This window comes from Drosophila virilis, chromosome X (genome assembly GCF_030788295.1).
Source record: "Drosophila virilis strain 15010-1051.87 chromosome X, Dvir_AGI_RSII-ME, whole genome shotgun sequence".
NCBI classification, from domain to species: Eukaryota; Metazoa; Arthropoda; class Insecta; order Diptera; family Drosophilidae; genus Drosophila; species Drosophila virilis.
This window is the reverse complement of record NC_091543.1, coordinates 17,174,062-17,188,990: the sequence shown is the minus strand read 5'-3', so window position 1 is coordinate 17,188,990 and position 14,929 is coordinate 17,174,062. Positions and strand designations below refer to the sequence as shown.

The following is a 14,929-nucleotide window of genomic DNA, read 5'->3' as shown; positions in this document are numbered from 1 at the left end:
TGGCCAACCCGCTCCGCCGCCTTCCTCCAGCGCACTGTCAACGCTTTTTGTTGCCAGCAACTGACGTCGATTTCCAATGCGATTCAGGCCTGCTGACCCAATGCCCCTGCCTCTGCCTCTGCCGCTCTCTGCCTGGTGGCTGGTGCCTGCTGCATGATTTATGATTTTGCCAAAAGTATTTCTGTGGCCAGAAGCCTCGAGCGGGCCGGCGTTCAAAGTTGTCTGCTCAAATCATTTTAATTGAAAAAAATTACACATGAGCGGAGTCAAAATAAAAGGAAAAAAAACGTAACAAATGGCCGAGCAAAGGCAAGCGCATAACGAATCACAAATACACTATCTTTTGGTATTTTTTTACCTGACTGACTTCACTGACTTCACAGCTGGAACCAGTGCCTCGTCAATAGATTCAGTTTGTGAATCTGGGTTACAGCATCTGTAGGCCCTGGTTCGATTTCACAGATAGACTCAAGAAATTTCTTTTGGCTTTTGTCAGCATAGTTGAAGCAGTAGAGGTTAATTTCTCTCTCAGTGGTTTAATAGAACTCTTAATTTTTCATGATCGATAATTCTCTAAGACGAACTGTGGATAAAACATATCCGAAATATTTTAATCTTTGCCCACGTGACCCTTATAAGAGTAAGTCTTCAATTCTATAATTGTATATTGAAATGATAATAAAAATAATAATAAATATAAGATTAGTAATTAATATCATTATATATAATAAAAATAAAAAGAATATACTAAAAATGAAAATCATAACAATTATAATCGTAATAATAATTATAATATGATTTATAATAATAGCAATTTATGAACAAAACATAGCTAAGCGCATATCGCAAATGACTGACATTTGAAAAGGGCAAAAAAATGTATCCAATGAGTTCACGTGCATATCTCTGTCGAAATGTGTGTGTGTGTGCGCTATACAGGAGCCAAGCTTATGCCCTTCAGCTGGGCAAGGTTCAGAAGTGGGCTTGGCTATGCCCTGGGTGTGGGTCGCGCCCAATGCCCGGTCTCCGGTCTCAGAGCCTGGGACTGGCACGTTCACTAGCTACCGGAAATGTCCATTCACTTGCATATTAACAAAGTTCCGCACTGGCAGCGACGTCGACGCTGCTCGGACTGCTTGCATATACTTGGCAGTACTTAATAAACTCCCGGGACACACATAGCCAGAGAGTGGGAGAGAGAGAGAGAGAGAGAGAGAGAGAGAAAGAGAGAGAGGGAGAGGAAAGCGAGTGAAAATGACGAGCAAACGGACAGACTTAGAGCCACATATGTATGCGTGTGTTCGTGTGTATACGCGTGTGTGTGAGTGTGGCTAGGGAACAGGCCAACTAAGTTGCTGGTACATCATATGGAGACGATGTGAAGGAGGAGGAGGGGTGCGGGGGGAGGGTGGTCGGCGCGGTGCGATGGCAATGCAAGTCACAGTGGCCTTTAGAGTGGCCTTTCCATAGCATACAACTGTGCGACCGCCTGTGGTGCTGTGGCTTTGGCTCAACTTAACTGAAACAGGAAAGTATTTCGAAGGCACCGGAAGCCGGAAGCAAGCAATAATTCAAATGAATTTCAAATCAAATCATTACAAAACATTTACAAAGTATGCGCAGCAAGCTGCACAAAACCGCAGGAATCTTCAAAGCCAAACCAAACAAGCGCCTGCCCACCCTGAACTTGCATGCCAACGAATAGCCTTGAGCCTTGAGCCTTGAGCCTTCAGCCTGTCGCCTCGAGACTTGCGATTTGCGCCTTGCCCCTTGCGCCTTGAGCCACTGCCTCCAACTGTGCCTAGCTGCAGCAGGTGGCAAACGACGCTGTGGCGCAGTCAGTGATTAATTTCTATTATTATGACACTGATTAGGGCCACTTACAGGCTCATTACAGTCATGAGCAGCACGAGGCGCACACACACCCAAACTGGACACCAGCAATGGCGACCGATTCTCGTGCATTTATCAAGTCATTGGCCGCCACATGGAGCGGCCGTTTGTCTTGCACTTGACCAGGCCGGACCCAGCCAAGGCAACTAAATTCAACAGGCAACTGCAGCAGGAACTTGCCCTAGCAGCGGCGACGGCGCCGACAGCGGCAGCGGCACGTGCCCCACAAGGTGTCCTGGCCATTAAAGTGGCAGCTTACAAATTTAGTACCAAATTTATTTGTACAATTGCAGTTCTAAAAAACACAATTGTTAAATTTCGGCTTCGGTTCGTGAGCCTGGTTCTGTCACATTTTTTGTTCGATTTTCATTTTTTTTAAAAAACTAAATAATATTTTTTATCATAGCACATTAAAGTATGCAAATAAAAATTAATTAAACAACTTATTTGACTTTGTGTAGACATAATTCGAAATACTTGCTCAAGCCGGATCGACATTCCATCTTATCAAATGAAGTAATATCATCAAAAAAATTAATCAAAAAATATAAACAAAGGTTATCTTCTTCACGCCGAAGATCTAATACCCTTGTAGACATTTGCCTTGTGCAGTTATATGAATGAATAGTAAAGCTCATAAATGCTGAGTTTGATAAAATTGATATTGAAAAACAGAATACTTTGCCATATACTGTCTTCTCTACCGACCTCTTCTATGGAAGCTACATTATGTTCCGACTTATGTAATCCCTGCAAGAGGGTATAAAAATATTGTTTTGATGGTATAAGAATAACGGTTTGAACCACTGCTTCGCCTTAAGGTTCAATTCACGAACCAGTTGTTCACAACTTTGAACCCAGATCTTGGTTCGAACTTTGCTGCGTCACATATTTTACAATTGAAACAAATTGATCAGCTTTAAGATTTGGCGCTACCTTCTTCAATTTTCAACTATTTTTGAATTGTTTTGCTGCATTGTTTAATTGTGTAACAAAATTCATTGAATAAATAAATAATTTAACTTTATAATAAAAAAAAAAAAAAATTGTGTTAAAATAAAATGTTGTTAAAAAAAGGAAGTTTGTGGCAAGGCTGACTGCTTGGCCCGCTGTCTGATTGCTCGCTGCTCAGCCGCGATTGGGACGCACGACCACCACCTGGGGCCGCTTCTTGCCGTTCTTGTTGCCCTTGCGACGGCGGCGTCTGCCGTTTGTCTTCTTGTTGACGCGTCGTCGCCGTTGCTGAACGACGCGTCGCCGATTGCTGTTGCCCGCGGGACGGTTGCGCTGTGCGATCGCCTGGCCAACGATCTGTGGCAGCAAATTGTTGACGGGCGTCGAGCCATAGATCGCCTGATTGAGGGCAGCTTGGGTGTTGCTGCTCGTGGGCGATGCATTGCCATTGCCCAGACTCACATAAATGGCATTGTTGGCAGCGGTATTGCTGGTGCCTGTACCCGTGCCTGTTAAAGTGCCCAGGCCCAGGCCAGTCCCGGTGCCGGTGCCGATGCCGGTGCCGGTGATAGTGCCCGTGCCCGTGGCCGTGCCTGTCACACCCAAGCCGGAGCCAGCATTTGTGCTAGTTGGACGCAACTGCTCGAGCATGTCCTGCTTGTTGGTTATGTAGCTATTAAGCGCCGCGTTTAGGCCGTTGTTGCCGCTGACACCGTTCGTGTTGCTGTTCAGGCCGGATGCCAGAAAACGCAGCTGTCCATTCTCATTGCCATCCTTGACATAGAGTCCGGCCAGGCGGGACTGGTCCACAGCGCCCCACGAGAGCAGCGTCTGGGCCGACAGCAGTGCCAGCAGAGTCCAAAGGTAAACAGCTCGAATCATTGTGTGCCTGCTGCTGCCGATGACTGTTGGCCTGGTCCAGCGACTCGTTGGCTTTTATAGCCGTCAATGATATGCAAAAAGCATATCAGCAGCGGCTTTGTGCGGGCTCCACTGAAAAGTTCACGCTTTCTTCTCATTGATTCTATGCTGAACTATTGCAAATACTCAATATCATTGCTAGATTTTGGTCTACGCATTAGAAAGCCGCACACGCCCTGCAGCCAAATTTCCAAAACTGAGCCGTTTGCTTTCTAAGCGTGTCAAGTACCTAATCTACTCGCATTGTTTGCTCAAGATCAACAGCCGCCGATCAGACCGCTCGGCATAGCCCTCAATTCAACTGTGTCTCAGCTCGGTTCAGCAATCATAAGTTCAAGTGTCGCTTTTTCATTCACAATTTACAGATGAAAATGAAAACTGAGCAAAGCCCATTTGAGTATTCCCAGTTAGCGACAAAAATCTGCACTTTCTGCTAGGCATGCAAAGATCGTGCTGTAAAATACACTTCCTTCGCAATTTGCAACACTAATTTCGTTATTTTTAGTAATTTTTGTAACAAAAATGCCAGGTAAATGATGCAAATGAAAGAAGAAGAGTCGCATTTTAAAGTATTATTGAAATGCTCATTTTGACTTGATAAACAATTGAGAAACGAAAACAAAACGAAGAAGACAATAGAGTAAGCTCTAGTATGCTTACAAAACGTCGTTCACACTAAAGACTTCAGAGAATAGGGCAAAGTCTTCTTTGTACAGTGAAAACTCTCTTGAGCGGACAGCGTATGTCGAAATGAATACGGCCTAAAGAAAGTGTCCGCTCGAAAGGGGTGTCCGCCTTATAGAAGTGTACATCAGGACAGTTTTTTCATATTACTTGTATAATTATTATTATTGCTGTTATCATTAATATTAATATCTGTATTGAGAGGGCATAATCAGGTTTGTCTGAACGCAGGCTGGGACAGCTGATCTATCTATCTTATTTTTAAATTGTTTAAGTTAACATTGATGACTATTTTAAGTTTATAAACAATAATCTGAAACAGTCAGAAACTCATTAGACTTCCATGGGTGGGCTTTATCCGAGCGACTGTTTCTCAATTAAGTCACTTCCATGTGAATAAGTTATGATTCACTTAAATTTAATGAATGTAAGGGAGAAAAACCTATCGCTATCTTAGCGCTGCAGTTCACAATTAACTCTTCGAATTTAATCAAAAAAGCAATCGCAAATGTCAAGTGATATTCAGAGCAGAGCGAAATTACTTTCCCAAATGTTGGTCGGTGGCAGACAGCCAACTTTTCGCCCAAGGCAGTTGAAAGCCTTTTGGATAAATTTCAGCTTTTGATAGCTGTATACAATATAACGTGCATCTAATTAAATTGAGTGCCTGCCACTGACAAGCCCTACTGCAATTTTCGGCAGCCCGTGGCCCACTGTGCTGCCGGGCCACGGGCTGAGACGGTAAGAACAAGGTGCGCCTAAGTTGGCGAAAACGACAGTTTGCTGACTGCCTGGCGGGGTTTTTGAAATAAATTTCACTTACGCCAACGCATAGTGCACACACGCGTACACTAGACACAACAGACACACACACACACACTCGCTCACATGCGGTGCGTCGTTTACTTGGCAATGCAATTACGGCCGCTAACCGCGCGTGAAAATAGCAACACAGGAGTTACAACAACAGCAACTGTCACAGCAACAACAGCATTGAGTGGCAGTTAGCTGGTCGAATGCACCAGACTAGCAGATACCCTGCAGTCACCGACAAGCAGCCAGTACAAGCAGTTGAACCTGCGCTGCGTCTGTGCTGCTTCTGCCCCTAGCCACACTTCATGAGCGATGTGCTCTTGCATAAATTTGGAGTTCGTTTATGAAATTTGCAGAAGTGAGGAATTACAAAATGGTTATGCATAAGATTAAAAGAGAATATATGTTAATCAAGTTTGTAATCGGAGAGACATTCATGTCATTGGGCTTCACGTACGCTTCTTCTACAACGATAGCCTAATCCCATGTTTCTTTATTAAAGGTTCATTTAGACGTCAATCAACAGGTAACTGTCAAAGACACAACTGTTTGGTTGTATCTTCCACCTTGGCTTTGGCGTGAGGCTTATCTGAGAACTCTTCCGATCTTAGGATCATGGCACCCGGTTGCAACTCCACTTTAAGCAATTGCTCTAGCCACAAACACCCCGAAACACCCCGAAGGGTCGTCAACAAAAACCAGAACGGAAAAAGATCCGTAAGCTTCTGATTAGCCGTGGCACCACATAATAAGCCTCAGGTCAGAAGCAGACGAAGCTGATTAACGCGACTTAACTCGGCTGGCTAATAGAGAATCGATGTAAGTCATCGAAGATGTTTTCTGCTGTCTGCAACAAACATAATGCCCATTTAGCCATTTTCGCTGGCTGCAGGGTATAGCAACAAGAAGAACAAGCATCGTTGCCGTCAGCACTGCTGCCACTGCTGAGCGGCTTAAAGCGACGCAATGACAATTAACAACAGGCGACAAAAACCGAGGCAAACGAAGACGCCGCGCACGGCATTGCCCAGCGCAGCGCGATATCAATGACAGCGTTGAGGAAATGCAATCCAAATGGCAGGACGCCCAGCTGGCAGGATAGCAATAGCAAAAGCAGCAGCAGCAACAGCAACAGCAACAGCAGCAAACGCAACAGCAACAGCAGCAGCAACAGCAGCCTTACGCATATTAACAGGCTTGCATTTTTCGCAGCTCGAGCTATTCCGGCGCCAAAATGCAATGCAAAACGTTAAACGAAAACCGCACGCACTTCATTTCCACGTGCAATGGCAGTGCAAATGTGTCGGGGCAATACAATGCCAGTCAAAGTTTTTGCCACATCTACCTCAACAGCTAACATGCAGCACAGGCTAACCTACGTCCTGACTACCCTCGTACCAGCTCCCCTTCAGACTGTGCACTGCTGCTACAGCGACAAAACAAAAAGCAGTTTGGCCAAATGGGAAAATTGCAAGGAATTTTAAGTGAAATTCCATGACATTTTAATGGGGTTGCGATTGGGCACACACTCAAACGCAGGCGCCAAATGTTTTGTGCAACGCGGACTGGCATTGCAATGGGCAGGGATGTGGTGGGTTGCAGGGCAGGGCATGACTGCCACATGACAGCGCCTGATCCTCTTTATCTGGCCAAAGGTAGCTTCAACGCTTTCAATTTATATCGCCACGTAGCAAAAAACCAGGTTATGTGCATGTAAAAAAAAAAATATAGCCGAAGCAAAGCGAATGAATTTAGAGCTTTGCCTTCTATTTATTCAATTCACAAATATCAAGTACTTGGCAAGCTTTTTATATATATGTATGTATGTAGAGGGCACAGCTCAGCAAGCAACCCAAAACTTACAACCAATTTTCCATTGGAAGCGCATAAATATGAGCAAGCTTTGTGTGTGGTAGTAAGCGGCATAACAAACAGCTCTTTATGGAGCTAGCTCCATTTGTGAGGGGTTAAGAAAAGGTTACAATGGGTAAAGCAACATAAGGCTATATACTCTCAATCAAGAATGCGCCAACCTCGAAAACGACAAGCGCTAAAGAGCAGAGGAATTTAAAATAAATAATCTCGATAAATATCGATTTCGAAAAAAAAGTCTTGTCAAACAAAACTCGAAGATTATAAGAGCTAGGCACATAAAATTTGGCATATAGATTCTTGTTTATATATTCAGATGCAGAGCAGAAACTCTCGGAACGTAAACTTCTCCTAGGCGGACACACCGCTTGGGCGGACATTTGCTCCCATCAGCTCTCTATTAGGCGGACAGAAATTGGACGGATCTTCAGCGGACGGCGGCAGAACACAGTTTTCCATGTAATAAGGTCTTAGGTCTTGAAGTTTTAAAAAATGCAAAAATTTCATTGACAAAGCTTAAAGATTGTTTTCTTTTTCAAAGCTGGCCACACTTAAGTGTCATTGGTGATTGTCAGCATGGCACGTGATATCAATGCAGCGGAAGTGTTTTCAGTTGGCTCTGGGGCGGTTGTCAGGCATCCAAAAATAGTCACGTATATGTAACGAATCTATGCTTAGAGATCAATAATCGCTCCCAGCAGGGCCCCCGTTCCAGGTATGCCCCGCCAGATTGAAAAATGTTGCAAGCCAAAGTCATAAAAAGGTGGCGTTTAGAAGAGGGGCGAGTACTGAGGGCTGCTCCCCCACACCAAATGACAAACAGACGCAGCAAATAAATAACAAGAATCAGGGCATGGGCGTGTGAGAAGGGGTGGGGGGAGAGGGAGGAGATGGGGGAGTCTTAGCTTACCACTTAAGTCGCTGGCATTTGCAGCCCTGCGGGCGACAAATTAACACACACACGCAGACAGCCAGGGGGAGGAACAGGAAGCGCCTGCTTGCAGAGCTAAGCAGATGAGCACTCGATCTATTTTCAGAGCAGACACGCACACATTTTGGGGTACAATAGGGAGCATCCGAGAGGGGCCAGAGACAAGGTTGAGCGATCAGTTGCACGCCAGCCCCTCGCCAAAGAGCTCACCATGTCGCACCTTTATTAATTGCAGCCGACGTTGATGCAGACACGCCCAGACGAGCGTTTGACATGTTTAATGCGAAAAAATAAAAATGGAAAAATCATCGCAGACCCCACTCTGCCATTTGGGGGCGAGAACTCTATTTTGGTAGAGCACAGCCATGGCGCGACGTTGACATAGGCTGGAAATTCTTTTCAACTGCATCTACTTTGGTTGCCCTAGCAACAGATGCCATTCCATAAATATTCGGATGCAGTCGCCGAAAGCCACCAGACAGCAGACAGCAGACAGCAGGCGGCAGACAGTAGACAGTAGACAGCTGACACCACACAGGCCACAAGTCCAAAGTCTGAGCGAAAAATGCAAATGCAAGCAAATAATCTACCATGCATATATAGCATCTATATATCTACCATATGCATGCCCATGTCTGCGCCTTTGTCTGGGTAATTGTTGTTGGCTGTCAGATCAAAATAAAACATTCCATTGCCGCGACTTGGCTGCATTAGCCACATCCAGACAGAAAGAATCGTATATAGCGAAGCTACATACTCTAAGCGTATTTGATGCTCTAGAGATTTCATTTATTTACCACGTGAAGATCGAATTTGGTATGGCGATCTTTAGGTAAAAGTCGTTTTTGGTACATTTTCATATATAGAGAAAAAACTTTGAGGCAATATATATACTTTATGTGTTCGGAGATTTCTTTTTCGATGCCTTACACATTTCAAGACAAAATTATAAACCCTTCTACAGGGGTAGAAACTTACGATTGGCCAGTATTTAGGCAAAGTAAATATAAATATGAAATCAAGGCTTTATCTTATCGTGGGACACCTGATTAGCCAGCTAGCTGAGAGCGAGTCGGCGAGTACTTCACATACAAGTAATCAGTTCGGAGTTGTGGCATCTGTGTGCGGCAGATGCAGCTGCCACTTGTGCCAATTGCAATTGAAATGACAAATGCTTTATTTTGTGACAATGTTGGGCTCGCCCACCTAGGCGAGCCTGGCAGAGGCCATAATTTAGCGCAAGCTTATGGGCGAGACCAAAACATCCAAAACATGAAAATCAAATTTCCAGGATACTTGGTAACTGTTTCAACTTGAGGCAAAGGACAAAAAAAAAAAAAGAAGACCCAAACACTTTTTGGCAATTAGTGCAGTGCATCCTGGGTCCTGTGCCCCATGTCCTTTTGCCATCCTCGTCATCCTCGTCGTGGTCGTTGTCATTGCCGTTGCCGTTGATGGATGCGGATGCACTTGAGGGCGTGCCCGACCCGACTCGACTCGACTCGTCCAGCCCGGCCAACGTCCACTTGAGCTGGCATCTAATTTAATGGGCGCCAAAAATGAAGGCCACTCGCATGTGGTCATCAAATGCGAGTTTTATGTAAATGTCCTGCACTCAAGTGCCAAGCCCAAGCACTTATCCTTTAAGATGCTCGTCAAGTGCCCCTCTTGCGTCGTTTTTTTTTTTCTTTTGCAGTACAAAAACTCAAATGAGTTAAGGGCGCTCGCACTTGACTTTCCTTTACGTATTTTTTTGTACTTTACTTCTATCTTTTTTTCTTGTTTTTTTTTTTTTTTTAATGTCTCGTATTACACAGGCGGTCAGGAAACGCACAAAAGGATAATGACAGGCGCTGGCTGCATTTCGTTACTTACATGTCAAGCGTGCAGATCGCTGAGATTTGTTTTGTTCGTGAGCCAAGTTTCGGGGCATCGATTTCAGTGCTTCATCTTTGTATACCCTGTGGCTGCACCAAATGCATAATGGGGCATTTTAGAGTTATACACAAGCATGTAACAGACATCTGTGTGGCTCTTAAATTAAGACACTCTTGATCAGCACATCGAAGCAAGTGGATCTCATCTTGAAGGCGAGTTAAGCTCAGCGATTATTGGAGCTGGGTTGGCCTAAATTTGTATTTAGGCATATTATACGCATATCAGAATCATATTTCTCGATAATATATAATATATATATAAATAATAAATATATGAAATCAAAAATGATAATTTGATTAATATTGATTGTTTTAAATATAAAATATTATTTAGCAAATCGATAAAATACATATTTTTGATAAGCATCTTGACAATTTGATTGTAATTTGTTATAGGGTATTTGCTAGTCGCACAGCTTGAACTCGATACATTTCCACTAATATTTTTGGTATTTTTTATCTCTATTTGCTTGTTGCCGTAATTTGAGTCGTAACTTTGTGCACGTTGTGCTCTTGTTAGCATCGCTTGGCCTCATTTCGCCTCTTTTTTTTTTTTTTTTTTGTTTTTGCCCTCGAGCCTCGGATTTCCTTTGAATTGGCGCCGGTCTCGGCTCTGGCAGCCAGCGATTATTGTTTATTTGTTTGTTTTGTCAACATTTGGTCGTCATAAGCGAGTTTCATTTTCTGTTTTATTTTTATTTATTTCTATATATTTTTTTTCTTTTTTTTTTTTTTTTTTTTTTTGAAGTTGTCTACGGTTACGCACCGATTTTCCAATGAAAGTTTCCGTTTCTGTTTTTATATGGAAAGTCTTAAAGTGATCTCTCTCGCCATCTCTCACCCTCTGTCTCGCTCGCACTGCCCGCTCGATAGGAAATGCAACTCAATCAAATACGCTTAAGATGCCAAGTTGGCAACTTGTGTGGCTTTTCTCACACATTTTTCACGCTAAACCGTGGACGAGGTGACCCGACGCGTCCAAGTCCGAGTTGGAAAACGGCGACTCCATCGGACGCTCGTTGTGTGTGGCTTTTGCTTTATTGGCTTAGCCCGCCCGCTGGGCGGCCCTTCATTTGTCATGGGCCACATCCGTTGCGCTCTGTGGCTGCCGTTGTTGTTGTTGTTGCGTAATGAATTTGTTTTACCCAAATTGAGTCAAAAGAAAAAACTACCGTGTCTCAGTTTTCATTTCGTTTCATTTTTTTTTAATTTTGTTTTCATTTTTGTTGTTTTTTGATGGCGGCGCTGCATGTGGCGGGCGTCATCATTGAGTTTTCTTTTGATTTTCATTAATGTGAGCCGTGGAAAACCGAAGAGGGCGCGTAATTGATTTGTACCTTAGGCTTTCCAGGTAAACAAATAACATTTTTTGTGTAGAATCGAAAGCCTCGACATTGTACAATGTTGTAAAGACTTCTATGAACTAGTGTAGAGTGTTGGAAAGTATTATTTTAAATGTTGCAAGCCTTACAGGTATACTCAGAAAAAAAACACTGGTCAGTGTATTGGAGACTTTTGTCACAAGGTATTCTCGAAAATCAAAAAATTGTACAGTAATGTGGAGACTAGTATAGACTAGTGAAGAGTATTGGAGATTACAATTTAAGATGTTGAGGAGACTTGTCTAGAAGAGGAAAGCAACCTTTTCAGTGCTGCAGACTTTCCATGTATACTGGAATGCCAGAAAATTAAGCAGTGTTGTAAAGACTTGTTTAAGCTACTAAAGAGTGCTAGAAAGTATCAGATATACTCGAAAATGGAGGGTTATAAAGTTTTGGTAGAGACCTGTGTAGACTAGTGCAGAGTGTTGATAAGTAGTATTAAGAATTTTCAGTTGTGTAAAGTGATGTGGAGCCTTGTGCAGAAGCTTGAAAAGCTTGAGAAAAGTATTAAAATTATTTGTATATTAAATAAAATCTTTTTATTTCAGTAATTATAAACACTCCAGATTTGTGGAGACTTTACTATGTTGAACAATAAGGAGTAGCAGTTAGAAAACTTCTTACCCTAAGTTTCTTATGGAGACAATAAAGCTTTGGAGAAAAACATTTAAAAAGCTGAGATATATGAGCACTAGCATAAAAAGGCGAATGCTTTCGTATTCGAGTTTTGAGTGGAATCGTGTCGAGTTGTGAAAAACTACCAAATGGGTGTGACAGTTAATGACGCCAAGAGTCCACTCATTCAAGTCGCCCTCTCAGTCGGCGCCAGTTTTGACACATTGAAGATCGCCAAATTGATCATAGTTAGCAGCGAACCGATGACATCGCCACCGCCATGAGCAATCGTCATAAGCTGCGCCGTAAAAACGCCCTCAAAAAACAATGAAAAACTAATAAGAAGGCTTATGCTGGCAATGCCGGACCAGAAGATGCCCTGCAAAAACGTATAATATCTAAGTGAAGCTTAGAAAGACAGAGCATGCAAATTTCAAACAGCGCAGCTTATGCAGCTTGAACAGCTTCGTTCTTTATAGTCCGATATTTGTGTTATATTCAAGGCTAACATAGGCCAACCCAAACTGTGTATATACTAAAGTGCACGGCCAGGCCTTCAAAATTCTTATTTATTGTAGAGTATAAACGACTTATCGATTTCTTGAACTATTGTTGTGACAAATTTAATAATATTAAGAGTTACGTCCCAAAATCCAACTGAAGACTATATGTGTATACTTTATATGCTCAGCGAAGACTGTGACATCAATTGTTCACAAAATCATAATGCCCACTTTCAATGGGTACAGGGTATAAATAGAGAGAAACAACAAAAATTAAAAAAACGAGATAGTATTTATATGCTCGGCACACCGAAGTTTTAATACCCTTATGGTTTTGCAGATGTGTAACAATTTATATATACTGCCCGCAACAGAAGGACGGACCAATGAAAAGTTTCAAGATGTAACACGACGCACAGACAACCGGACTTGGCTGTATTAACTCGACTGCTGATGCAGGTTTAGAACATATATAGTTTATGGGGTCGCATATGTTGCCTCCTATGCGTTACACATTTCCTGACCTAGCTACTATACTCTCTGCAAGGGTATACGAAATTGAAAAGAAATATAAAAGAAATTAAAACAAAAAACCCAAATAGCTCGCAACAATCGAGAACTGGTGGGCAGCTAATTTGGAGCGCAGATTTGGTAATTTGCTGTGGGACTGCATTGTATTTTATTACCTTTTTTTTTTTTTTGAGTTCTTTTGCCTTATGTGCAAATTAAGTTTTATTAATTTAATTTTTTAACGAGCTGTGATCGGCTCGAAGATTTATGCGGCATTGTGTCGATCGTAATGCTGATGATGTCGGCGTCGGCTTCGTCGTGCACGTTGGCTGCCCCAAATTTATTGAGACATTTTACTTTTTGGAATTTCTACGGTCGACGTCTGCCAACTATTTAATTCGAATTTCGTTCGTAGAAGGCTTTGTAATGATCTCTGATGAGGTGTTTATGAGCATGGTCAGGCATTTTGCATTAGTCATGCCCATTGTGGCGTCTTCATGGGGGCGTTGACTGTGTCGGTTGTCGAGTAGTCGAGTAGTCGGGTAGTCGGTCTGTTGATTGTCGGTCTGTTGGTCATCTTATGCCGATTGTCGGCATTGCTTTGTTTTCGGTTTGCCCATCTAAGGCAGTCATTAGACACTGGGAAGCCGCTTCGATTTGCCACGCCTGCGGGCAAATGAAATCGAAAACATTCGAAATTCATGCAACCAAGCTCAACCAACTGCCATTTCCTGGCCCTACTTACTGACGACTACGTGCACATTAATGGGTTTTCATTAAGTATATTTCTCGTATTCAAAATATCAAAATTTGGAGCTAACTTATTTTCATTTTGACTCTCTTTGTGAACAAGATTTGGTTGAGCGCTTGATAAAATTTAAACAAGTTTTAGAATAAACTCAATGAAAGAATATTCTTTAAAGAATTTATGTACATATATATATTAACAAATTGTTGACATCTTAGGCTTCAAAATCATACTCTCTATAGATTGGAAAGCTGACAGCTGATTCTGACCCTGGCCTGGAATTGTGGATGTAAAAAGCCGGGTTCCCCTTACAAATATAAAACTAATTACAAGTCTGTAAAATGAAGTATGCACGTATATGTACATATGTACATATTTGAAAACATATTTGTAATATGTATATCAGCAACGGCCTTCAACCTTTGCCAAGTGCAAATGTGAACCACTTAGCGGCTCTCATTGGCACTCTTAAACGTTGCATTGATGGTGCGCAGTGGTGTGGTATGAGGTGGTTTGGTGTGGTGCGTGGTGCGGAAATCAAACAATGCCATTAGGCTAATAATTGCTGCTCGTTATTATTGTAATTGTGGCCGTTGGCCGTCGCCCATTGCCGGGCACACAAAATGTATTAATTAAGCTATTTATCTAAACTAATGCGAGCATTTAGTAGCCAAGACAGCAGCAAATTGCACTCATTAGCCAACTGGGTCTAGCACTAGCATCGACTAAGGCTCCAAGTCTGTCTCTGTTTCTGTTTCTGTCTCCGGCTCTGGCACTGGCTCCCTGTCGCCCCCTCACCCACCACAATTCGATGAGCCAATCGTTTTTCTTCAGCCCTACTCCGATGCGTTGATAGATAATTGTGTTGGATAAGTAGAAGCCGTCGACCGTCGACGGTCGTCCGTCTGTGTAGCTGGTGGCCAGCAGCATCATCTTGGCTGAGTGTGTGCGCCTCTTTGTGTGCTTGTGTGACAGGCCGCTGAGGAATGTTAGAGCCAATTGAAGATATCGTCACTTCAGTGCGATCAGCCTCGACCCAACGGTCAAGTTCTACATCATCATTAAAAGCTTCGCTGGCTTCGGACTGGCAACTGCCACTGAAACTGGGCTTCGGCTTCGGTTTGGGTTTGGGGGAGCAGCAGCAGCAACAGCAGCAGCAGCAGCAG

The 14,929-nt window shown here is 43.0% G+C and overlaps 1 protein-coding gene and 1 long non-coding RNA gene across 2 annotated transcripts in view; both read right to left on the bottom strand.

Moving 5' to 3' along the window:
* LOC138911177 (uncharacterized) overlaps positions 1–14,929 on the bottom strand; it is a 124,931-nt gene that overhangs the window by 65,998 nt on the left and 44,004 nt on the right. The window lies entirely within an intron of this gene.
* LOC6635513 (merozoite surface protein 2) lies at positions 2,907–3,743 on the bottom strand. The gene has a single exon (XM_002058895.3). The coding sequence runs from the start codon at positions 3,727–3,729 to the stop codon at positions 3,022–3,024; it is 708 nt and encodes a 235-aa protein (XP_002058931.1). The 5' UTR covers positions 3,730–3,743; the 3' UTR covers positions 2,907–3,021.

Excerpts from the sequence above, each read along its gene's own strand:
- LOC6635513 (XM_002058895.3), bottom strand. The coding sequence starts at position 3,729 with ATGATTCGAGCTGTTTACCTTTGGACTCTGCTGGCACTGCTGTCGGCC.